We start from the raw sequence: 26,448 nt of genomic DNA, 5'->3' as shown, positions 1-26,448 counted from the left end.
GTATAATGTTTTGCTGCTTGAAACTAGTATCAGTCTGTTTCACAGCACCACAGAAACAGGGAGAAACATAGAAACATGGAAAATAGGTGTAGGAGTAGGCCATTCGGCCCTTCGAGCCTGCACCACCATTCAATGAGTTCATGGCTGAACATGCAATTTCAGTACCTCATTCCTGCTTTCTTGCCATACCCCTTGATCCCCCTAGTAGTAAGGACGACATCTAACTTCTTTTTGAATATATTTAGGGAATTGGCCTCAACAACTTTCTGTGGTAGAGAATTCCACAGGTTCACCACTCTCTGGGTGAAGAGGTTTCTCCTCATCTCGGTCCTAAATGGCTTAACCCTTATCCTTAGACTGTGACCCCTGGTTCTGGACTTCCCCAACATTGGGAACATTCTTCCTGCATCTAACCTGTCTAAACCCATCAGAATTTTAAACGTTTCTATGAGATCCCCTCTCATTCTTCTGAGCTCCAGTGAATACAAGCCCAGTTGATCCAGTCTTTCTTGATAGGTCAGTCCTGCCATCCCGGGAATCAGTCTGGTGAACCTTCGCTGCACTCCCTCAATAGCAAGAATGTCCTTCCTCAAGTTAGGAGACCAAAACTGTACACAATACTCCAGGTGTGGCCTCACCAAGGCCCTGTACAACTGTAGTAACACCTCCCTGCCCCTGTACTCAAATCCCCTCGCTATGAAGGCCAACATGCTATTTGCTTTCTTAATCGCCTGCTGTACATGCATGCCAACCTTCAATGACTGATGTACCATGACACCCAGGTCTCGTTGCACCTCCACTTTTCCTAATCTGTCACCATTCAGATAATAGTCTGTCTCTCTGTTTTACCACCAAAGTGGATAACCTCACATTTATCCACATTATACTTCATCTGCCATGCATTTGCCCACTCACCTAACCTATCCAAGTCACTCTGCAACCTCATAGCATCCTCCTCGCAGGTCACACTGCCACCCAACTTAGTGTCATCCGCAAATTTGGAGATACTACATTTAATCCCCTCGTCTAAATCATTAATGTACAATGTAAACAGCTGGGGCCCCAGCACAGAACCTTTTGGTACCCTACTAGTCACTGCCTGCCATTCTGAAAAGTACCCATTTACTCCTACTCTTTGCTTCCTGTCTGACAACCAGTTCTCAATCCACGTCAGCACACTTCTCCCAATCCCATGTGCTTTAACTTTGCACATTAATCTCTTGTGTGGGACCTTGTCGAAAGCCTTCTGAAAGTCCAAATACACCACATCAACTGGTTCACCCTTGTCCATTCTATTGGAAATCCTCAAAAAATTCCAGAAAATTTGTCAAGCATGATTTTCCTTTCACAAATCCATGCTGACTTGGACCTATCATGTCACCTCTTTCCAAATGCGCTGCTATGACATCCTTAATAATTGATTCCATCATTTTGAGAAGTGATCTTTTTGTTACACTGTACTTGCTGTGCATTTTTCATTCACTGGTTATGTGTTATCAAGGAAACACCCATCATTTGTCTTGCTGTGAATTGTTTTTCGTGCTGCTGCAGAATACCTGGAAGCGTTCTGAGCTGCACAATGGGTTTCTGTACCTACTTGTGTGTTGTGGACTCCATGTTTTTACTTTCATCAAACGACCACTCACCCTCACTTAACGCTATAAAGACAATCAGTTTGAACTTAGCAAATGGTTCATTGGAAAAGTAATGTCACTGCTTCAAAAAGATGGCTGGTTTGCATTGATTAAAAAAACTATTAATGAAAAAAGTATTCCTACTCCTCCTGGCCACACAATAATTCTCTCACCTCTCCGCCTCCCCATCCCCTCAAAAAAAAATCTGGGCTTTTCTTGAATGACCACATGGGCCACTGGTTAGGCCGTTGATAGCCTGCTATAAATAGCATGATGTGCATGGCCATTTGTACCTGAAAATTGTAAACGGGGCCTTTCAACAAGCATAGGACCCCTACTTGCATACTTAAGCAGCCCCGCACTCAAAACAGACAGGCATGCAAGCTTGCCCATTTACAAGCCCGGCTGGAAGTTACATCAATTGGGTGGCCTTGAGCATCAATTGGGTGGCCAAGGTGCCTCCCCTCCAATTTTCAACTGGCGGCCACCCGTTTTTCAGGTGAGAAAAGGACAGCCGACAGTTAAAAAGAAGCCCTATTGTTTTAGAAATACCAAAATGCGTGACATTACGTACAGAAATAATAGATTTACGGCATCCCGGAGGCATTTTTCAAACCTATATCCCTTTGTGATAATGAAAGTTTTCACTTACCCGACAATTGCCAAGTTCTTCAGCTGACAGTATGACTGCCCCACATTTCTTCCCTGGGATTCCGCTGAGAACAGATAATGAAAGATACATAAAAATCTGGTGTATTTTATTTTCTATTTGTCAATTGTTTTCAAATGCTTAGCAGATGTAAACAACAAAGTACAACAAATGTTCAGAATGAAGTGAAACAAATTAACTTACAAGGAACAGAATGTATTTGGGGTATGATTTCCTCCATTTGTAACTTTTAGTTAAAGAAAAGTAGTTGAGAGAATAAAAGGCAGTTTCCTGCTACAGGGAATATGCTTTCATCGACATCTTCGCTAAAATTTGCAAATGAATGAAAATATCACAATATCATTTCTTATGGAAAACCCTTATTTTCCACAGAAAATTTCTGCATGACATGAATTATTCAGTTTGTTTAATTTCCCTTTTGTTGAGGTCTCAAAATTAATTTTGTTGGAGCATTGCTCTAGTACGAGCATTTAGAACTACCTTCACACATTTATTAAGAAGATGGATGATGATGATGATGATGATGATGATGATGGAAAATAATCGCAATTTTTTTCTGGTTCTCAGAGACAATAATGATATATTGATGGGCCAGGTTTAGCATAATTTGACTGCAATGCAGAAATTTTCCAGTTCTCAACATGTGCATCTCAGAATCCCTTTGCCTGGAGCAGATTGCTATTTCTTGTCACTACGCTGCCTGTGTTCATACCTCCAGTCGATGAACTAGTGAAAGTTAGTGTCAAGTCATATTTTGCACAACAGAATATTTTGTGCAGTGGCTTCATGTTAATTGGCAAGTGACGTCAATCCATCAGAACATATTTCACTTGTTAACCCTTATGAGCAGAAGATTTATTTTACGTACGACAGTACCGATACTGAAATCAGAAACAGAAATATAAACCACACATTTATGATTTTGCTGCATGTGGTAAATAGAGGACATTGTGTTCACCACAATCTGCAGCAGATTCCAAATACCCAGTTGACAGCTGAATTAAGGTTGTAACAACGTGATAGTTAATACTGAAGTATCTCATCAGCTAGCCAGTTTTCTCTTACTCCCTTTGAAGTTTAAACACATAATGCATCTGCACTGACACTGGATATTGCTTACTATTCTCCCATCTCTGCTACATAGCTGAGATCTGAACATTACTAACAGTAACAACTGTGGTAGAGCTATCAAATTATGTCTCTGATGAACAAATGGGTTGATAAATATCATAGCAGGAACATAATGGAACTCATGTCTAAGATGGCTCTGAACTATTTTTCTTTTGTGTCAAATTTAAAAGAAGCTTTTCCAGCCCAGGAAATTCACAAATACGATTGCACTGAGCTATGCATGTACAGGGGGTGATATCAAAACAACTCAATCAAAACTGCCCAGTATGTACTGTTTCTAAAATTTTCACCCATTCAGACAATGTCATGGTTCAAACAATATCCAGACGATACCAGTGTTAGAGATGTTCAGGTAAAAGATGGCATTTAAGGGTAAACATTATGGTCCCAGCATAGCTGGTGAGCAGGTCTTGAGTGATTCTGAGAGGTCAGCTCATTTATGTCATTTAAATATGTTCCCTGTGAGATTGTCCCACATGCAGTGAGCTCATTGATTTTGAGGGAAGGGGTGGATGTTTGGCAAAGTGTAGCAGCTTTTAAAGGGCTGCTGCTCACATTCAAAAGGGGAGCAGTATTGAAGGGCAGTGTAATGTATGCACCTGTGAGTATGCTCACAGGCTGGTAGAGCTGTTGAGTTGTGAGTGGCTTAGCCAGTCAAGTGATGTTCACAAGACTCAATAAAACCCCAGCCAATTGGGTTCAGGGTGTCTACGATGAGGCAGATGGTTGTGAGCACGGTGGATGAACTGGTAATATGTAGTGCGATTGTTAAACTTTGCCAATAAACCGACTGGTTCTTAATAGCAATATGTTGCTATAAATTTTTAAGCAAAGAACCCAATAAGCAAATACATTACAGACAGAAAATCAGAAATTGGACTTGAACAATGGAGGGCAGTAAACAAAGTGCCCTATTTGAGGAGGGTGCTCGTGAGATGAAGCTGCAGAAGTTGCAGCAAAAGAGTCTTCTTCAGGCTGAATATTCCCGCTTATCAGAGGCGATGTCAGGAATGCCAGTGTAGAGGTGGTGGGAGTTAGTCACTGCTGTCTTGTCACATTCACAGAGCAAATGAGGAAGAAGCTCTCAGGCCTCAGACAACTGGAATGTGTCCACTCAAAGAAAGTGGTCCCGCTGGGCAAACAAGGGGCGACAGCGAAATGGTAGCCCTTTCTATACCGCGCCCGATTGTCTTTTCCACTCGCTCTGTGCCGTCTTATCTTGTTTCTGCTACCTTTCCATGGGGAAAGTGCTGAAAGAGTTCTGCTGGTAAACAATGCTTTTTATTGCATGATGACTTGGCATGCTCCAGTGCTGTCGAAACTTAAGGCTGGCATCACCTTTGCAGCCACTAGTGGAACAGTCTTTGTTTTTGATTTCTGAAGGTTTGGCTCCAGTAAACGACAGGGAGATGATTTTAACCCACCCCGTCTGGCGGGAACGGGTGAGCGTGAAATTAAAATCCTGCCTTTTGCCCATTTCACCAATAATCTGGAACAGTAATCCCACCTTCCCTTTAAACAACGACTTACTCCTTGATGAGCAGGTCCTGGTAACTGCACCTGCTCTACAGAATGGTACACGGGAAGGCAGCAGTCACCCAATGGGAAGGCAGCAGATAATGCCATCCCATCCTAACCCCATTATTTACATATCTCTGCCACTGCTATTCAGCCCGTCCTGAAACCCGACCAAATTATTTGATATGGTGCTTTTGGGGTGGAAACCAGACCGATCGATGGTCCAACCCAAATTCCTGTCCGCACACAATGCTGTCTTCTACCCTCCCCCAAACCAGGGATTTGGGGGACATTGTATTAAACAGTGCTTTATTAGACCTTTGGATCATTGCTCACCAATGAAGAGAATCTCGTCAATTCCGAGCTGAAATCCCATCCCTGGATCTATTGTCATCCCACAATGGCATTTGCTATTACATATGAGCTTTCAGAACTAATACTCACTTAATTGAACACATTTGTAAAATCTTGCCATTCTGGAGATGTTTCCCCACAGAAATGGCATCTTATGAATCGAAACCCAGTAAATTCTTATTCCCTCTGCCTCAGTGAAAAAGTAATAGATTGAGTCAGTTTCAAATCACCAAGTGACGTAATGATAGATCATGATTTATGAAACGTATGAGAATTGTTTCTTGCTATCGTGATAAATTGTAGCCAGTAAAATAAGCGCGTTAAGATTATCATAATAACCTTTTATCTGGTCAAAGTGGGTCGTAGTTTGTTGAAGGCATATCATTCACTGCTGTCCTAATTTAATCTATATGGAGCAGTTTTCAGAAATCAATGTCTGGAGAAAATCGTTGCGATTTGCAAACCACAAAGAAGCCTGCAAACTTGGAATTGCAATTCCATTCCATAATAGTCACCCTCTACAGATGTAAACCATTCATTCCTTACACTCATTCCATCACTCTAACTCAACCTTCTCTTCTTTCCCTCTTTGCGGGCAAATAGAGCCCACAATAAGAGGGAGAGGGAGAGAACTGGCGGTGGAACACCATCACTGGCAACCCTGACAACGGCAGAGGTGGCTGCATCAGAAGTGTCGGGAGTGGCCAAGCAGCTGGAGTTGGGGGAAGGAGAGAGAGGACATCTTAGTAACTTTGTGACAGAATTACATATCATGCAGCTACATGGCATACATCAGTCACCCATATGTGAACTGATGTCAGCAGCCATTGAATGGTCATCATTGAAAGGTAATATATTAGCATGGGTTGAGGATTGGCTAACTAACAGAAAACAGAGAGTCGGGATAAATGGGTCGTTTTCCAGTTGGTAAACAGTGACTAGTGGGGTGCCACAGGGATCAGTGCGGGGGTCTCAACTATTTACAATCTATATCAATGACTTAGATGAAGGGACCGAGTGTAATATAGCCAAGTTTGCTGATGATACAAAGATGGGTGGGAAAGCAAATTGTGAGGAGAACACAACAAATCTGCAAAGGGATACAGACAGGCTAAGTGAATGGGCAAATATTTGGCAGCTGGAGGAAAATGTAGGAAAATGTGAGGTTATCCACTTTGGCAGAAAAAATAGAAAAGCAAATTATAATTTAAATGGAGAAAAATTGCCAAGTGCTTCACTAGATGAGGGCGGACCTCAGGTCCTTGTGCATGAAACACAAAAGTTAGCATGCAAGTAAAGCAAGTAATCAGGAAGGCAAATGGAATGTTGGCCTTTATTGCAAGGGGGATAGAATATAGAAACATAGAAAATAGGTGCAGGAGTAGGCCATTCAGTCCTTCGAGCCTGCACCGCCATTCAATGAGTTCATGGCTGAACATGCAACTTCAGTACCCCATTCCTGCTTTCTCGCCATACCCCTTGATCCCCCTAGTAGTAAGGACTTCATATAACTCCTTTTTGAATATATTTAGTGAATTGGCTTCAACAACTTTCTGTGGTAGAGAATTCCACAGGTTCACCACTCTCTGGTTGAAGAAGTTTCTCCTCATCTCGGTCCTAAATGGCTTATCCCTTATCCTTAGACTGTGACCCCTGGTTCTGGACTTCCCCAACATTGGGAACATTCTTCCTGCATTTAACCTGTCTAAACCCCGTCAGAATTTTAAACGTTTCTATGAGGTCCCCTCTCATTCTTCTGAACTCCAGTGAATACAAGCCCAGTTGATCCAGTCTTTCTTGATATGTCAGTCCCGCCATCCCGGAATCAGTCTGGTGAACCTTCGCTGCACTCCCTCAATAGCAAGAATGTCCTTCCTCAAGTTAGGAGACCAAAACTGTACACAATACTCCAGGTGTGGCCTCACCAAAGCCCTGTACAACTGTAACAACACCTCCCTGCCCCTGTACTCAAATCCCCTCGCTATGAAGGCCAACATGCCATTTGCTTTCTTAACCGCCTGCTGTACCTGCATGCCAACCTTCAATGACTGATGTACCATGACACCCAGGTCTCATTGCACCTCCCCTTTTCCTAATCTGTCACCATTCAGATAATAGTCTGTCTCTCTGTTTTTACCACCAAAGTGGATAACCTCACATTTATCCACATTATACTTCATCTGCCATGCATTTGCCCACTCACCTAACCTATCCAAGTCACTCTGCAGCCTCATAGATCCTCCTCGCAGCTCACACTGCCACCCAACTTAGTGTCATCCGCAAATTTGGAGATACTACATTTAATCCCCCCGTCTAAATCATTAATGTACAAAGTAACCTATCTAAATCTCTTTGTAGCCTCTCTGTGTCCTCTACACAACCCGGTTTCCCACTAATCTTTGCGGTCATCTGCAAATTTTGTTACACTACACTCTCTCCCCTCTTCCAGGTCAGCTATTTATATTGTAAACAGTTGTGGTCCCAGCACCGATCCCTGTGGCACACCACTAACCACCGATATCCAACCCGAAAAGGACCCATTTATCCCGACTCTCTGCTTTCTGTTATCCAGCCAATTCTCTATCCATGCTAATACATTTCCTCTGACTCCGCGTACCTTTATCTTCTGCAGTAACCTTTTGTGTGGCATCTTATCGAATGCCTTTTGGAAATCTAAATACATCACATCCATCGGTACACCTCTATCCACCATGCTCGTTATATCCTCAAAGAATTCCAGTAAATTAGTTAAACATGATTTCCCCTTCATGAATCCATGTTGCGTCTGCTTGATTGCACTATTCCTATCTAGATGTCCCGCTATTTCTTCCTTAATGATAGCTTCAAGCATTTTCCACACTACAGATGTTAAACTAACTGGCCTATAATTACCTTCCTTTTGTCTGCCCCCTTTTTTAAACAGAGATGTTACATTAGCTGCTTTCCAATCCGCTGGTACCTCCCCAGAGTCCAGAGAATTTTGGTAGATTATAATGAATGCATCTGCTATAACTTCCGCCATCTCTTTTAATACTCTGGGATGCATTGCATCAGGACCAGGGGACTTGTCTAATTTGAGTCCCATTAGCCTGTCCAGCACTATCCCCCCCTGGTGATAGTGATTGTCTCAAGGTCCTCCCTTACCACATTCCCGTGACCAGCAAATTTTGGCATGATTTTTGTGTCTTCCACTGTGAAGACCGAAGCAAAATAATTGTTTACGGTCTCAGCCATTTCCACATTTCCCATTATTAAATCCCCCTTCTCATCTTCTAAGGGACCAACATTTACTTTAATCACTCTTTTCCGTTTTATATATCGGTAAAAGCTTTTACGATCTGTTTTTATGTTTTGCGCAAGTTTACTTTCGTAATCTATCTTTCCTTTCTTTATTGCTTTCTTAGTCATTCTTTGCTGTCGTTTAAAATTTTCCCAATCTTCTAGTTTCCCACTAACCTTGGCCACCTTATACGCATTGGTTTTTAATTTAATTTAATTAAATTTAATATAAAAGCAGAGAAGTCCTGCTACAACAGTACAGGTTATTGGTGAGGCTACACCTGGAGTACTGTGTGCAGTTTTGATCTCCGTATTTAAGGAAGGATATACTTGCATTTGAGGCTGTTCAGAGAAGTTGATTCTGGAGATGAGGGGAGTGACTTATGAACAGAGGTTGAGTAGGTTGAGCCTATATTCATTGGAGTTCAGAAGAATGAGAGGTGATTTTATTGAAACATATAAGATAATGTGGGAGCTCGACAAGGTGGATTCAGAGAGGATATTTCCACTCATGGGGGAAACTAAAACTAAGGAACATAGAATAAGGGTCCGCCCATTTAAAACTGAGATGAGAAGGAATTTCTTCTCTCAGAGGGTTGTAAACCTATGGAATTCTCTGCCCCAGAGAGCTGTGGAGGCTGGGTCATTGAATATATTTAAGGCAGAGATAGACAGATTTTTGAGCGATAAGAGAATAAAGGGTTATAGGGAGCGGGCAGGGAAGTGGAGCTGAGTCCCTGATCAGATCAGCCATGATCTTATTGAATGGCGGAGCAGGCTCGAGGGGCCAGGTGGCCTACTCCTGTTCCTATTTCTTATGTTCTTAAACACATGACCTCCCCTCATCTAGCGAAACCCCTTGTTTGGGACATGCCAGGCCCCTAGGGCGCCGGATAAGGGAGATTCAACCTGTATTCCGATTAGCCTTTTACATTCCTTTAATTAACTATATATGTCTATAAGGTCACTTCTTAGATGTCTCCATTCTAGCCTGGAAAACATGAGTTTGTGCACCATTTCCTCATAATTCAGATCACTGATACTTGGGTCAGCCTTGTGACTCTTCTTTGTGCTGTCTTTCGCCCTGGAATAGCTGCCTTTTTTCTCAGTGACCATAACAGGACACAGTACTGAAGGTGCTGGATGACAACAGCACTTTATATTTTGACCACAATTACCTCTCACTTGTATTCTCTTGTTTTGGTCAAGTAGCTTTATATAGCTTTATTGGCTATTGTCTTTATTGATGTATAGATTAGCTTGATGCTGTACTTTCAACACAATTGAAGATAGGCCGCATTGAGTAAACCCTGCTGAGATGGTGTCAAATGATCAAGCTTTCAAAATGTCCTCCTGTGGCAGTGGAGCATTCTAACATTTGAGTCTTTTGCATCCTGCAAAGGGCGAAGAGGTAGCAGACAGTGACTGAACTGATCAACATGTAATAATGGCTCTTGTTTGTGTTGTCTTTAGCTCTGGAATAGCTGCCTTTTTTCTCAGTTTGGCATTAGGGGTACCAGCGGGACAAGGGTTAAAGTGCTGGTTCCTGCATAAGGAGGTAAAGGCTTTTCTTCTCACGCCTTGTACATTCCAGCTCCAAGGCTCCAGAAGGTACTGTTATGGGTTGGGATACCAGATAGTATTCCAACATGGAATGTCAATAGGAGAGAACCTAAACAGACCGCTGATAAGGCGGTGAGAAGAGACCAGAGAGACTTCATGGCACCAAAGGAAATGTATAACAAATCCCAACGTAATGATACCATTCTGGGAACGGTCTAAGATGGTCAAGAGATCATGGCCTGTCAGTCAGAGCTCATGACCTGTCAATCCGGAGTAGTACTGATAAGGTAGTCCAATTAGGGAAGTAGCGCTGATAAGGTAGTCCAATTAGAGATCTAGGGAGGTCTTGTCCGGGAACAGAGGGGTTTTTGAAATGTATAAAAGTTGTATGATTGTGCTGTTCGGGGAGCATCCCCACTCACAGGCGGCTGTGATGCGGGTTGTTCCCGGACGTTCGTAATAAAGATCGTTATACTTTGCCATCCGTCTCTGTCTGCTAACTTCGAGAATTGCTACGTGGGCTGGGGCAAGCGTCGACCCTCTATATCAGTGGGCCTGCTCATGGGAGAGGAAGCCTTCCCATCTCCCCCTTACACACTCGGTCCCTTCATCCAAGTCATTGATATAGATTGTAAATAGTTGAGGCCCCAGCACCGATCCCTGTGGCACCCCACTAGTTACTGTTCGCCAACCGGAAAATGACCCATTTTCTGTTAGTTAGCCAATCCTCTATCCATGCTAATATATTATCTCCAACCCCGTGAACTTTTATCTTATGCAGTAACCTTTTATGTGGTACCTTATCAAATGCCTTCTGGAAATCCAAATACACCACATCGCCTTATCCACTCTGCTCGTTACATCCTCAAAGAACTCCAGCAAATTTGTCAAACATGATTTCCCTTTCATAAAACCATGCTGATTCTGCTTAATTGTCTTATGCTTTTCCAAATGTCCTGCTACTGCTTCCTTAATAATGGACTCCAGCATTTTCCCAACGACAGATGTTAGGCTAACTGGTATATCGTTTCCTTTTTGTCTGCCTCCTTTTTTAAATAGGGGCGTTACATTTGCGATTTTCCAATCGCTGGGACCACCCCAGAATCCAGGGAATTTACAATTGGTAGATTACAACCAATGCATCCACTATCTTTGCAGCCACTTCTTTTAAGACCCAAGGATGTAAGCCATCAGGTCCAGCGGTCTTATCCGTCTTTAGTCCCATTATTTTACCGGTGGGCTGCGCCTTTAAGTGCTGTTGCTGGGGTAAGTATGTGTGTGTGCTGATTGGCTGGATCGACTGGCAGTCAGCCAATCAGTGTGCAGGGAGCCTCAAAGAGCTGGCGGGCCTCGAAGAGCCAACGGGTCCAAAAGAAATGGCGGGCTGGTGGGCCCCAGCGAGTCGGCGGGTCCCGGAGAGCCAGCAGGCCCCAAAGAGTCGGCCCGAGACCCGGAGATAGCGCTGTGAGGAGGAGCGGCCGGCCGAGGACTGTGGCTGCAGGAGTTCTAGCAGGGCGAGGAGAAGGAGACAGCTGATCGAGGAGAAAGGTTATATTGGTGAGTAGGATTTTGACAGGTTGCGTTCTGCACATGTGCCACCCGGCGGCCAGGAATGGTCCCGGATGAGGGGTGGTGCCGGATAAGGGAGTCCCGGATAAGAGAGGTTCAACCTGTACTACATCAAAATAAATTTTGAGAATGTGACAAGAGGACACATGTTCAAACTATGACAAGGCAAATTTAGAAGTGATATTGGGACATTCTTCCCAGTACATGGAATAGATTCCCAGATGGAATAGGAAAGTCGGAAACTTTGGAATTGTGTTGCGGCATACTGCCCTAAATGGAAAGTTGTTTTCAACTATAATAAATCAAGTTGTTATTTCTTTATTATTTAAGGTTCCGCAGGTCAGGGCTTATGTGGAAGCAAGTCATCCTCATTCGAAGGATCACCTATGATGATGATTTAAGGCTGGATTATTAGCAACATTATAAACATAAAAACAACATACCTTGCTTCAGGCTAATTTCTGTGTCAAGCAATTTTTAAAATGCTTACCCCGTGGAATACTACAAACTTTAAGAAAAGTAAAATCAAAGGGGTTTCCTTTGCAGTTTAAAATTTGCAACAATGACAATAAAGAAACTCCAGACCAGAACTTTATGGCTCACTTTGGTGAGCCAAATAGTTAGCTCTTAAAACCTCTGAATCCAAGGCTGAATGCTCCATCTCCAAACATTGAGACCAATGTTCCCTCTTTTTTTTTGGAGCCACGTGGCCCCTTTAAGGGGTTGTTCGGGTCATTCAAAGTACCACGCATGCCCCAGTTTTTGTATTAAAAAGCTGGCAAGCTGCCTGCGCGGGTTCCCTGGAGCGCTGCACGGCCGCACGGCTTAAAGGGAGCGTTGACTGGGACCAGGCATCACTATAAGCAGCAGTAAGCGAGAACATGATACACATTGGATGGTAAAACCATACTAGGTTATAGCGATCAAAAGCATGCCATGATTAAAAGTAACTAACAGAACATCTACACTGAAAACCTCATCTGGCGATCAGTTAGGTTTCTGCATGTAGTGGAAACATTTAAACTGCATCCCTTAATTGTTAACAGCATAGAGATTCTGATGCAACTAATGGTATCGCACTTTAATGAGGTGCAAACAGCTGATTGAAGCCGTTTGTGGTTTCCTGAATTCAGTAGAGCTTTTAAATCCGTAAGTACAGAAGATTATCACATTGGGTGAATCATAATTTAGTTTCTCATAGGGATGTGAAGTATTTATTGAACTGAACAAAATAGCTGGTGGGTTTACTGTATTATAAGCGGCATCTTTGTAATTGACTCCTGTGGTACTGGCAAATGGTTAGTGCAATTTGCCCAATATAGGCGGCTGCCCATGATAAGCGAGGACGGTATAAGTGGTGGAAACTGTACTTGTATTAACACAGTAGTGGCACCCGACGTGGAATCTAACCCACGAAAACAGACCTCAATATTTAATACAGATTCACAATCACATCTATGAATTAAATTTCAATCAAAACTGTGTGCTTGTGATGACCTCAAGTCCATCATTTGATAAATGCCATTTGCATTGCCTTTATGATGATTCAGTCAAGTATCCAGCAAGGTCTCATAAGAACATAAGAATTAGAAGCAGGAGTAGGCCATATGGCCCCTCGAGCCTGCTCCGCCATTCAATAGATCATGGCTAATCATCGACCTCAACACTTTCCCTCCGATCTCCGTAGCCCTTGATTTCCCTAGACTCGAAAAATCTATCAATCACAGCCTTGAATATACTCAGAGATTCAGCATCCACAGCCCTCTGGGGCAGAGAATTCCAAAGATTTATAACCCTCTGAGTGAAGAAATTCCTCATCCCTGTCTTAAATGTCCTACCCCCTTTTCCTAAGACTGTGTCCCCTAGTTCTAGCCAGGGGAAACAACCTCTCAGCATCTACCCTGTCAATCCCCTTCAGAGTCTTGCATGTTTCAATGAGATCACCTCTCATTAACATTAAAATAGTTTAATGATCTGAATGCCACAAATCTACGTTTTGTTTCAATCCCTTCGGCACTTCTTTTTTGTGCGCTACAGTCTGCAACTTGAAAAACTATTTTAAAAAGTAGGATTGAGTAGGAGCATTAAAAAGCCATCTGGCCCAGCAAATCGGCACCATTTTGAACATAGGACCACAGAAAGTATCACCAACTTGGATTTTTTTTAATGGTTTTATTTGAAATAAGTTTATAGTTTGTGTGGCACTTTTTTTTTAATAAGTTGTACTTGTTGCTGTTAATTGCATAGTCCTTTAAAAGCAAATAAATATTGTGGTTGTGTAATGGTTTACTTTTTGACAAATGCACCAAAAATTGGTGGGAGTAAGGGAGAGACGGGCCTATTGCTTTTTGCCTTCACAACATACACCGAATCCCACTGAGAGAGTGGGCAGACAACCTGCTCACAGCTCAGAGTAACCAGCATCTGAAAAAGCTGCAAGAGCGAGTGTGGATGACTCACTCAATGATTTTCAATAACTCCCAGCGCAACAATCGCCAATGGCAAGGCGGAGTTTGGTAAATAATTGCATGGTAGACGGCAGGTGCCAATGCACTTTTTACCACTCTGAGGCACATGCACTGGGGATCCCACCATGCTGCGCTTCTGTGCCACTCAGAACAAAATATTTTTAAATACCAGTAGACAAGAAAGCCATGTGCACCCTGCAGTTTTATAAAATGAGCCAAAAATGTTTACAAGTAGTTCAGTTTTCACCACTGACTTTTTCAATAGCATGTACATGCACATTCATATCTGATTAAAAAAACAATGGAACTGTAATCTGTCTGAGAATCTGGGATTATGGTTTATCCAACTGAACTAAAATACTTCAATTTTCTACCATTCTGGATTCTAAGTATTAGTGTCAAACATACCTTTATTGTTAAACATTGAGGATAACATAATTGCAGAACGACAAAGTTATATGATTATTCACAACTATCCAGTAACAGGTGTATTAAGATGCAGTTTCTCAGTGCTGTACGTACAAGATAAGTGGTGCTTTAGAACTCGTCAATCTAGGCCATTGTTGTGCAACTGCTGGTAGCTTGCAGGAGACCATTAATGGCAGGGCCCCCCTGTCTGTATGAACATTTGCATCTGTTCACCTGAGTGGTAATTAGCAGTATGCAATCAGAAATTCAGGTGACTTGTATCATCCAAATCCAAACTTAAATGACTGCATTTGGCCCACAGTTTTGGCACCCTGCAAGTGGTCAAAGTGAGGGGATCGACTGCTGTGATTAGGGGACCCACAAGTTGAAGTGGAACTTCAATCCACTAGGTTTCCGATCCGTAGGAAAAGCAGCCCAAATTTAGGTTGGGGCTGGAACTGGCACACCCTCCTCCCATGCTCACACATCTCAGACTGTTTTGGGGACGTGTCTGGGAAGTTTCCAGAATAGCCCGGGAAGTCCAGCCATAATGCTGTCCATGGAATGCACACGAGCGGAGAAATGGTAAAGAGTTCTGTTTTGGCCCTAAGGAAGGCCACAAGAGTACCCAAGAGCAAGATAATCAATCCAGAGGAGAGTCAATTACTTTCAAAAACATTCCAGTTTGCTTGTTGAGGAGCGGAAGAAAAATTTCCTGCATTATTTGTTTCACCCTTCCCAGGCCTCCAGGCCCTCCTGTCAGTGACTCTAGGTTCTACTCTGAGTTCAACTGGAACAACAGAACAGGCACCTTTGATGTGCCGGTACAGGCACGAGTGCTCAGCCCAGCTATGGAGTTGACACCGTCCTTGAGATTTGATCTGGGGCCTATATCGATAGTCATTTGTTGCCAGGAATCCGGCTCTGGCATAGTTCTTTCTGGTAGTGGAGCAGGAATCCCAGGATTTCTTACATCTCTCACATTTCCTGTACTGCAGTGCCACCACTGGCAGGAGGATGTAATTACACAATGACAAGTTTAGACGTTTTCATTATAAATGTGGACATTGGAATTTATAACAACAACAACTTGTACTTATATAGTGCCTTTAACATAGTGAAACGTCCCAAGGTGCTTCACAGGAGTATTATGAGACAAAGAAATTATGACAGCAAGCCACAGAAGAAGAAATTTGGGCAGGTGACCAAAAGCTTGGTCAAAGAGGTCGGTTTTAAGGAGCGTCTTGAAGGAGGAAAGAGAAGTAGAAAGGCGGAGAGGTTTAGGCAGGGAAATCCAGAACTTAGGGCCGAGGCAACAGAAGGCACGGTTACCAATGGTTGGGCGATTATAATCAGAGGGCAGAATTAGAGGAGCGCAGACATCTCGGGGGGTTGTGGGGCTGGAGGAAATTACAGAGATAGGGAGGCGTGAGGCCATGTAGGGATTTAAATGGAAATATATGGGGTCAGAAGTTTAACTCCGGGTTTAAAATAGGAACTGAATTACATCTGCACACCATGGACCAATTATTCCCCACCCTCTGACGTCACTTCATCTGAAAGCTACACTGGCTCTTGTGTAACACATAGGTAATCAACTAATATGCTTTTTTTGTATGCTTATTAAAAGGAGATGAATCTTAATGCTAAGTAGTCGAACATTTTCTCCTCTTGGGGTGGAGCTCTGGTGGTATAGAAATTTCCACCCACACCTCTGTATTCTCCCCATCCCCAACCCATTTTCCTCAGTCAGGTCTTCACGAGGGAACCTACCGATGCAATCGAGCAAACTCTGGTGGTGCTGCAGTGGGGCCAAGTGGAGGGAGAGGAGGCTGTAAGTAGGGAGGACCAGAGGGATTGCCGCTGGGGACCAGCGCACTATATTTATGCGACAGACAGGGAAGTAGCAGCCACTACAATCCTGATGGGAGAAAGGAAATCACAGATTGGGGGAGGGGAGCGAGATTACAGTCGGCATCACCACTCGAATTTTCTGACATCCTCTGCTGCAATCCCATCCAATTGAGGGGGATAATCCCCCATCCTGTATTGGTTTTAAGCATCCCAGGTCAAGCAGAGCATGATTAGATGCAGAGTACAGCTCACTAGACTCTGCCTCAGCAAAATATCTTAACTGCAGAAAAGCATCCTCTATTGCATTAGTGTGAAATATTCCATCTCCCACCCCAACCACCTTTGTGAGCTTACAGAGGGAAATGGACAACTGAATGCCAAATTAGGAGCAATTTCATGCGGAGGGCCCACATTCTTTAGGAAGTAGGTTCCAGACTGCTCAACCCCATGTCAGGTGGAGCCTTTTAATCCTATTGACCTGGGTTAAGAAGTGTGCTTATTTGCAGTTGCTGGCTGTTCACATGCAAAAAATGAAGATTCTTTTCGTAAACCAAATTGTTCGCCTGTAAGAAAGCAATACAGAAAGGAAAGATAGATTACGAAGGTAAACATGCGCAAAACATAAAAACGGATAGTAAAAGCTTTTATCGATATATAAAACGGAAAAAATTGACTAAAGTAAATGTTGGTCCCTTAGAAGATGAGAAGGGGGATTTAATAATGGGAAATGTGGAAATGGCTGAGACCTTAAACAATTATTTTGCTTCGGTCTTCACAGTGGAAGACACAAAAACCATGCCAAAAATTGCTGGTCACAGGAATGTGGGAAGGGAGGACCTTGAGACAATCACTATCACTAGGGGGGTAGTGCTGGACAGGCTAATGGGACTCAAGGTAGACAAGTCCCCTGGTCCTGATGAAATGCATCCCAGGGTATTAAAAGAGATGGCGGAAGTTATAGCAGATGCATTCGTTATAATCTATCAAAATTCTCTGGACTCTGGGGAAGTACCAGCGGATTGGAAAGCAGCTAATGTAACGCCTCTGTTTAAAAAAGGGGGCAGACAAAAGGCAGGTAACTATAGGCCGGTTAGTTTAACATGTGTAGTGGGGAAAATGCTTGAAACTATCATTAAGGAAGAAATAGCGGGATATCTAGATAGGAATAGTGCAATCAAGTAGACACAGCATGGATTCATGAAGGGGAAATCATGTTTAACTAATTTACTGGAATTCTTTGAGGATATAACGAGCATGGTGGATAGAGGTGTACCGATGGATGTGGTGTATTTAGATTTCCAAAAGGTATTCGATAAGGTGTCACACAAAAGGTTACTGCAGAAGATAAAGGTACGCGGAGTCAGAGGAAATGTATTAGCATGGATAGAGAATTGGCTGGCGAACAGAAAGCAGAGAGTCGGGATAAATGGGTCCTTTTCGGGTTGGAAATCGGTGGTTAGTGGTGTGCCACAGGGATCGGTGCTGGGACCACAACTGTTTACAATATACATAGACGACCTGGAAGAGGAGACAGAGTGTAGTGTAACAAAATTTGCAGATGACACAAAGATTAGTGGGAAAGCGGGTTGTGTAGAGGAGACAGAGAGGCTGCAAAGAGATTTAGATAGGTTAAGCGAATGGGCTAAGGTTTGGCAGATGGAATACAATGTTGGAAAGTGTGAGGTCATCCACCTTGGGAAAAAAACCATAAAAGGGAATATTATTTGAATGGGAAGAAATTACAACATGCTGCGGTGCAGAGGGACCTGGGGGTCCTTGTGCATGAAACTCTTTTGAGTCCTTGTGCATGAATCCCAAAAAGTTAGTTTGCAGGTGCAGCAGTTAATCAGGAAGGCAAATGGAATGTTGGCCTTCATTGCAAGAGGGATGGAGTAAAAAGCAGGGAGGTCCTTCTGCAACTGTATAGGGTATAAGTGAGGCTGCACCTGGAGTACTGCATGCAGTTTTGGTCACCTTACTTAAAGAAGGATATACTAGCCTTGGAGGGGGTACAGAGACGATTCACTCGGCTGATTCCGGAGATGAGGGGGTTACCTTATGATGATAGATTGAGTAGACTGGGTCTTTACTCGTTGGAGTTCAGAAGGATGAGGGGTGATCTTATAGAAACATTAAAAATAATGAAAGGGATAGACAAGATCGAGGCAGAGAGGTTGTTTCCACTGGTCGGGGACTAGGGGGTACAGCCTCAAAATACGGGGGAGCCAATTTAAAACCGAGTTGAGAAGGAATTTCTTCTCCCAGAGGGTTGTGAATCTGTGGAATTCTCTGCCCAAGGAAGCAGTTGAGGCTAGCTCATTGAATATATTCTAGTCACAGATAGATAGATTTTTAACCAATAAGGGAATTAAGGGTTACGTGGAGCGGGCGGGTAAGTGGATCTGAGTCCACAGCCAGATCAGTCATGATCTTGTTGAATGGCGGAGCAGACTCGTGGGGCTAGATGGCCTACTCCTGTTCCTAATTCTTATGTTATGTTCTTATGTTAGGTATTCCCTCTGATGGGCGATTCCAGAACAAGGGGGTACAAATCTTAAAATCAGAGTTAGGTTATTCCAAAGTAAAATCAGAAAGCCCTTATTCACACAAAAGGTTGTGGAATGTAGAATTGTCATCCCCAAGAGGCTGTGGATGCTGGGCCAATTTAAATTTTCAAGACTGAAATTGACAGATTTTTATTTGATAACAGTCTCAAGGGATATGGGTCAAAGGCGGGTAAATGGAGTTGAGATGCATTTCTGTCATGATCTAATTGACAGGCAGAACAGGCTCGAGGGGTTGAATGGCCAAATCCTGATCTCATATTTTTATGTCTCTATTTCACAATTGGGTAAAGGCCTACTCTGACAGATTTATTGAAGGACTTCAGTAATTTAACTGTTTTCAATCAATGCAAGCCAATTTCACAAAGCTCCCCTCAATTCGGTAAAATTGGCAACTCATCAATCTTTTACAGCAACGGCATCTAATTTGGGAAATGAGAAAGCCAATTTTTTCCTGTAGGTTTGGGTACAGCCGAGCACATTATCGAAGCAATGTAACCACAGTGTTACTGCATCAGATTCCTACTAGTTAAGGTAGTTGGATGTTGTTACTGATTGCTAAGTTAATAAAGCTTCCATTTCTCTGTACTTCATTGCAATGAATATATACAAAAAAAAAATCACTTTCAATTACAACTGCATTAGAAACCTTGCATGTTTATGAATTAAATGTTTTTCTGAGCTAACCTTCAGAACAGTGCACCCTATAATTACAGCACCTGTTACTGGTTGTTTCAGAGATACAATGAATCGATTTTATGTCTTCAACCTCAACTGGCTGAAAATGGACCTTCAGAGGCATCTTCCAGTTTGCCAAAAGACCAATTTTTGGCAATCTGAATTTCACGTCCAAAATGGATGGGTAGGAATAGGAATAGAAGAAGTTATTAAACTTGTCGAATACTTCTATTTTTTTTAACGAAATTTACAGAAAAGTTACAGTTTATTTAGAATTCATGCAAAAGTAAATAAAAAAAAAGTAAAAACTGAGATCAGAAAGAAAGGGAAAGAAGAGAGAATGGGGAAAATAGGAGAGAGGGAAAGTGGAAGAAAGCTATTTAAAACTGTATATAGAAATGTTTTCAAATGATTTAATACTATAATGTGAATATTACATAATAAAGGGAGAAAAAAACCAGTAAGAATAGAAACGAGAATAGAGACAAACACAGCAACACAGGTACAGCGAAAAAGACTCAGACTACAAAAATGTCAAAGTAGATCCATTAATCACATCTAAGCCACCAGTCATAAATCACTGCTACATAACTCATGTTTAATGTAAATGTAGACCACTACACCAAAATAAAACGTACCCAGCCAATTTGATTACAGCATTTTCTGAGAGCTTCTAAAACAAAAGGGTAAACCTAGAGCTAAAATCTAAATAAATGTAGAGACTCAGATGCACTGTGAAACACTAAAGTCAAATGAGAAAGAGGTGGAAAGGAAATGAGATGTGACAGGATTCGAAGCTTAATGCAATTTTCAGAGCTACTCATACAATCCCATTAACATTGGACAAAAGGCTTGCTCCTTGCAAATATGTCAAAAAAAGCTTTAGGATATTAAAATGGATAGGTTATATATTTTGGTTATGTGCAGAAACTAAAAGGGAGGACAAAATTAAGCCTGTCTGAGCAACAACTAGGGATTTATTTGTGTTTCAATGATTTGACTCAAGAGGCAGATATAACAGGATTCTGTACAATATCATTTCTGAACATAAGCAGTTGGGAAGTGAATAAATGGCCAATGTGCTGCAGCACTGAGCCACATAGACCAGGTGGTCCCAGGTACTTATCCATTGCAAGCACTGAGTTTGATGGTATCAGCCAGGGGAGCACTGTTGACACTACAATTGGGCTGAGCATCATAAAGTTAGAAAAGGAAACAGGAAAAGTAGATAAATCGGCTAGGTTTTGTGGTCCGGATTATTATTTAACTGAGTAACTATTTGTACAAACCATTTCTGCGCATGCGTCCTCCCGGCTCCATCCCTCCCACCCCACACCCGACGTTCCAGGAAGTGGAAGTGGGGCCCCGAACACGTTCATTTCCAAGCGGCCGAGCCACAAGCCTCCGACCGAGGCCGTGGGGGGAGAGCGGCAGCGGTCGGTGAGAAGAGCGGCCAGGGCTGGGGGGGGGGGGGAAGAGAAGGGCAGCGGCAGGGAGAACAGCGACGGCTGGGGGGGGGGAGGGAAGAATGGCAGCGGCGGGGTGGGAAGCGCAGTGGCAGCAGGGGGGCGGGTGGTGTGGAGAGAGCTGCGGCGGGGCAAGAGTGGCGGCAGGGGGAGGGATAGAGAGCTGTGGTGGGGGAAAAGCGGTGCGGGGAGGGAGCTATGGCGGTGGAAGAGCAGCGGGGGGGGGGGCGGAAGGGCGGCGGTGGCAGAGGCGGGGAAGAGCGGCAATGGCTGGGGTGGGGCGGGGAGGAAACGCGGCATTAGGGGGAGGAATGGATCCTACACCCCGCAACGGTAAAATTTGGACTATTAAATATAAAAAAGCAGAACTGCAATACAGCCCGCAAAAAGTGCTGGGCAGGAAAGAGTTAATTCATACATTGCAGCCAAGCCATCAGACATCATGAGAGACAATGATACAGGATATCTGCCTTCGATCTAAATCACCAGACAATGGCACCAGAAGAGAGACATTCACACCTTCAATGGTTTTCTGATGAAAAGATAGAGGGACATTTACATCTTTAATGGTTTCTGTCTGAAATGATACAGGAACACTCGTTTAACTGAAGGCGCTGCATTGTTAAAGAAGCATACCTTGGACCATGGCTGCAGAAAGGCTGATATCAGTGTAGGCCTAGATAATGGATCGGACCCTGAACCATTTGAATACGAATGCTACTGGAAACCAACAATTAAGTCACCTTGGGAAGGTTACATTGTAAAGGACCGCACCTTACAGACAAGGCGGTGGGCAAAGTAATCATGGACAATGACCCTAAATGAGGGACAATTAACCATCAAAAGTTCACATTTGATGCCATTGTGTAAAAACTGTTTCAAGATTGCAAATTGGTTTTTGGTCTAAAGACGACCCATTTTTCAAAGGCAAAAGAGCAATCCAGGAACAGACAGTCTTCGGGACACAGGCTGCAACCAAGGAAAGGGCCTACAGTCAACCCCAGAAGACAGCTGAGAAATTGGTGATTGTATGTTTGTTCCAGCCAAATCATAGATTTGTGATTGGGTCTGATTAACTTTATATGTAATAGTCGAATCACGGACGGGTCTAACTTTGTCAAGTTGTGTCGATGCAAATGACCCTTTCGGAGGGGTTTGTATTCTGGGTTTGTTAGTCCTACATCGATCGTAGTGATTTATACTGGGGAAGTAGTTGTTCAATAAAACAAACAAATCTTGGTTGAGCCAAAACCCTGAACCGAGTGTAATTTTGTTCTTATAAATCCTGACATCAAAGAACTGCGTAACGGGGGCCGAGGTATTCAGAAACCCTTACGGGGTGCGGGGGGCGGAAAGAGACAGAGCCTGGGGGGGAGGGGCGGGGGGGGGAGAGAGTGAGTGCTTTCGGGGGGGGGGGAGGAGGAGAGAGAGAAAGCCTTGGGAGCGGGGGGGGGGGGGGGGGGCGGGGGGAGAGAGAGAGCCGGGGGAGAGCGAGCAAGTGCTTTGGGGGCGGGGTGGTGGGGGGAGAAAGAGTGCGCGAGAGCCTGGGAGGAGGGAGGGGAGAGAGAGAGGGACAGACACTGGGGGGGGGGGTTGGTGGGAAGAGAGAAAGCCTGGGGGGTGCGGTGGTTGCAAGAGAAAGCGAGAGAGAGAGAGAGAGAGAGAGAGAGAGAGAGAGAGAGAGAGCCTAGGGGGGCAGGGGTATGGGAGACAGCCTTGGGGAGGGGGAGGGGAGAGAGAGAGAGAGACACTGAGAGGGGGGGGGGGAGGTCATGCACTTGCGCTTGTGTAAAGGACTTCAGGTGGTGGGGCAGCACTTGTGCTGGGGTAAGGGACTTAGGCTTGGGGATGTGTCCTCTCTGTGTTCGGGATGTGTCCTCTCTGACTTCTGATTCAAAATGGATCATGTCAGAATCAGCAATAGGTCACGTGATAATGGCGAGCCACTCAGAGAAATGGCTGCCATTCTGTTAGTACAAATATTTGCATCCATTATTTAATAACCCGTGTTGGAATTGAGCCTGTGACGGAATTTAAAAAAATAATCAGGCTATGATTGGCCTCCTTGATACAATAGTCCACTGATACGCGTCGCCCAGAATCACACAAAAAAAAATCTAATATACCATTTATGTGTCAGATACAAAGTTATCAGTGCCACTTAATTGTAAACTAATAAAATTGTTAGCTTGCCAAAGATCCGGGCAGAAAATAAAAATTATCAGGTCGATAAAGCATAACACAAAGCAGTCAATCAAATTAGACTGTTGGACCAAGGCTGTGAAGAGAGAATAAAAAGTACTAAACAATCACCCATAATCTATTAAGGACTGCCTGGATATAATCATGATGTTAGTTTTGGTTGACTCAGCCTGTTTCTTTAAAACATCAATCAGATACTTAACGATTAATGTACGATGTGTTAGAAGGATCACTCAGAACACTTTCCACAATTTAATACCCGGTCTTGAAATACAAAGCAGTCCCATTCTGAGTGCTCCAGAGTGCAGAACACGACATGTGGCTGAATTTGATGCAGACAACTCAGTGTTTGTAGTGGCCATGTTGACAGTGTGGATGCGAACAAATATTTTAATTGACTAAAAATTATTTGGTAAAACCCTGTAGAAGTGGCTAAATATGAAAAACAATGCATGTGTAGGTAGGGCCCTTGGCATTCCTGGATGTGACATGTGTCCATTTCCCATGATCTTAATTTAGGCTGGATTTTCCTCGCATGATCCTTCTCGATTTTCAATGGGATTAGGGGAGAACTGGTAGGAAAATGGGGTGGTGAAGCAAATGACCTGGATTTTTCTACCTCTGTCCCAGTCAGGGTCGTCACCAGCTATCCTGTCCTCACCCACTACTTGGAAATGCCAGCAGTGCAAGTGCCCAAATTCCTGTCCCAGTTACCGCTTCTCCTTGGAACTACCTGGCGGAAGGTGGTGCTAGGCTTCGGCTAGTGGCCGGTAAAGGCCTCGATGTCTTCTGGCGGAGGGAGAGGGCCTGGTAGAGGCCCATGATCACTCTATTTCGGCCCAAGTATTTACCCCCTAAAGGTCTCTGTCTTGACTGAAGCCTGCAGTGGGAGATTTTGCTGTCTTCTTGGAGACTTTTCTGTCCCCGGTAATGTAGCTCCCATCTCGCCAGATGCTGTAGAAGCAGCCCTGCTACAACACTTCCAGAATTTTTAAGGACGTGCTTATTTGTACTGCAAAAATGGCTGCCATGCTCCATCCTTTGTCTACGATTGGTCGCCTTGGAGGATAAACCACACCCTGAAGTTTCACAGGAATGTGTAACTGAAACGGCCCATCCCAAGGTCTCACTGACTTTGCAAATTGTAACTCGATCCACTTTGACTTCCTGAAGTGAAAGAGGACAGAGCTCCCCAGAAGACAGTAAGGGCCAGCCAAAGTGCCTTACCCCAGTCCAAGTACATCCCTCCCCCAGCTGAAGTGCCCTACCCCAGCGCAAGTGCATCCTTCTCCCCTCCCCCCCCACCCCACCAAGCTAGTCAGATGGATTAATGCCTTAATATACTTTACAGGATATAGTTTAAAGCTGGTGGGAGTTTGGATTGTGTTTAATTTGTATTTTTTCATGCAAAAATCAGTAAGTTGTGCACAAAGTAATAGGTATTGGATTTTCTGCCGAATTCCTTTTCCCCTGTTGATTGACAATTGAAGTACTCTATCACGTTGCATATGCATGACTTCTACTGGATAATCCAAGGATATATACTCTAAATGATAGCAAATTGCCAGTACCTTTACAGAAAAGAAGTTATTGTAAACAATAATTGTCCTATTATTGTGTAATCAATCCAAGTTTACATGCATGCAATGAATGATGAAGCGAAAGCTTTTCATAGGGATTCAGAATGCATTTATTGTGGCAGTTTGTCAACAGTAGTATCTCTGAAGTTGTCTGGAAGTAGCCGCATAAACGAGTTAGCGCCGATGGTATCAGAGGCAGCAAGCAGGATCACAAATAATAGTTTTAGCTTGCAACTGTGGCAACACCCTGCACAAAAGTAGTGTAAACATGAAGCAGCTTCCTGTCAGAGACAGCCATGTTTATGTTGGCCATTGTGTTCAGTGGTTGCAGCACTTATGCCCATCCCTTATAGGCATCAAAGTGGGTTTGTCTTTGCAGCCGTGTATAAGTGTCCTCCTGGCCTATTGTGGCAGGAATAACAGCTGTAAGTGCACAAGTTGTTTTATAGTGGATCTGGTCACTGTAACCGCTGCTTTGCAGCATCAATGATGCAATTACTATAGCAACAGTAGTGGCAGCTGGGAAAATGTGGTCAGCAACATCAATGCAGCACGAAAGGGATATGTCCCTACTTCACGTAAATTACAGCAAATTTGAAATAAGACTTAGCCCAAAAGGTTTCATCTACCTTTACTATGACTACACTGTGAGGCAGACCTATTATTAGTCTTCCAGGAAACATAGCATGTATAATGTAGTGTGGTGCTGGTTTCAACAGTTGTTATTTACTTACCAAAGCAGCACATTTAACAGCATTAATATAGAACAATTCAATCTAAAGTTTCGAAACTTAATTTTCTACTTGTAGTAAGCAGACTGTTTAGAATTCCTTGGAAGAATTTATACGTCCGATTATATAATGCTTGAGCTTTTGTTAAAAATTTGTTCCGGGATGTGGGCGTCGCTGGCAAGGCCAGCATTTGTTGCCCATCACTAATTGCCCTAAAGAAGGCGGTGGTGAACCACTGCAGACCTCGTGGTGAAGGTACTCCCACAGTGCTGTTAGGGAGATAGTTTCAGGATTTTGACCCGACAATGAAGGAATGACAATATATTTCCATGTCAGGATGGTGAGAGGGGAACATGGAGGTGATGGTGTTCCCATGCGCCTGCTGCCCTTGTCCTTCTAGGTGGTAGAGGTCAGGGGTTTGGGAGCTGCTGTCGATGAAGCCGTGGCGAGTTGCTGCAGTGCATCTTGTAGATGGTACACTCTGCAGCCACGGTGCACCAGAGCTCTTGTAGCTATTTTATAATTTAATACCTGTTTATCATGTTTATATTCAAATAAGAAAAGATGATTTATGGTTTGAATCCAGCAATTATTGGGAACGACTTTCAAGAAAAGTGTTCTGCATAACTCAAATGTGAAGTAGACAAATCCCCTCACTTTTTTGCCCTCTGTTCAAGACGCCAGCTTGGGAGCACTGTATATGTGCCGGCCCCTAAGGCCTGTTCCTCACTCTGGAGTGTCTTATTAAAGACTGAGGTCACTGTTACTTTAACCTCCCT

General features: G+C 43.5%; 1 protein-coding gene across 2 annotated transcripts in view; it reads right to left on the bottom strand.

Annotated features, from left to right (window-relative positions):
• The window catches only part of LOC139228246 (copine-8-like), a 781,549-nt gene that overhangs the window by 382,380 nt on the left and 372,721 nt on the right, over positions 1–26,448 (bottom strand). For both annotated transcript variants that reach the window (XM_070859423.1, XM_070859422.1), the window contains exon 7: positions 2,287–2,350. In XM_070859423.1, coding sequence (XP_070715524.1) covers positions 2,287–2,350 — 64 coding nt within the window. The remainder of the gene's footprint in view (positions 1–2,286; positions 2,351–26,448) is intronic.

This window comes from Pristiophorus japonicus, chromosome 17, assembly GCF_044704955.1.
Source record: "Pristiophorus japonicus isolate sPriJap1 chromosome 17, sPriJap1.hap1, whole genome shotgun sequence".
NCBI lineage: Eukaryota > Metazoa > Chordata > Chondrichthyes > Pristiophoridae > Pristiophorus > Pristiophorus japonicus.
This window is presented reverse-complemented; position numbering and strand designations above follow the sequence as displayed.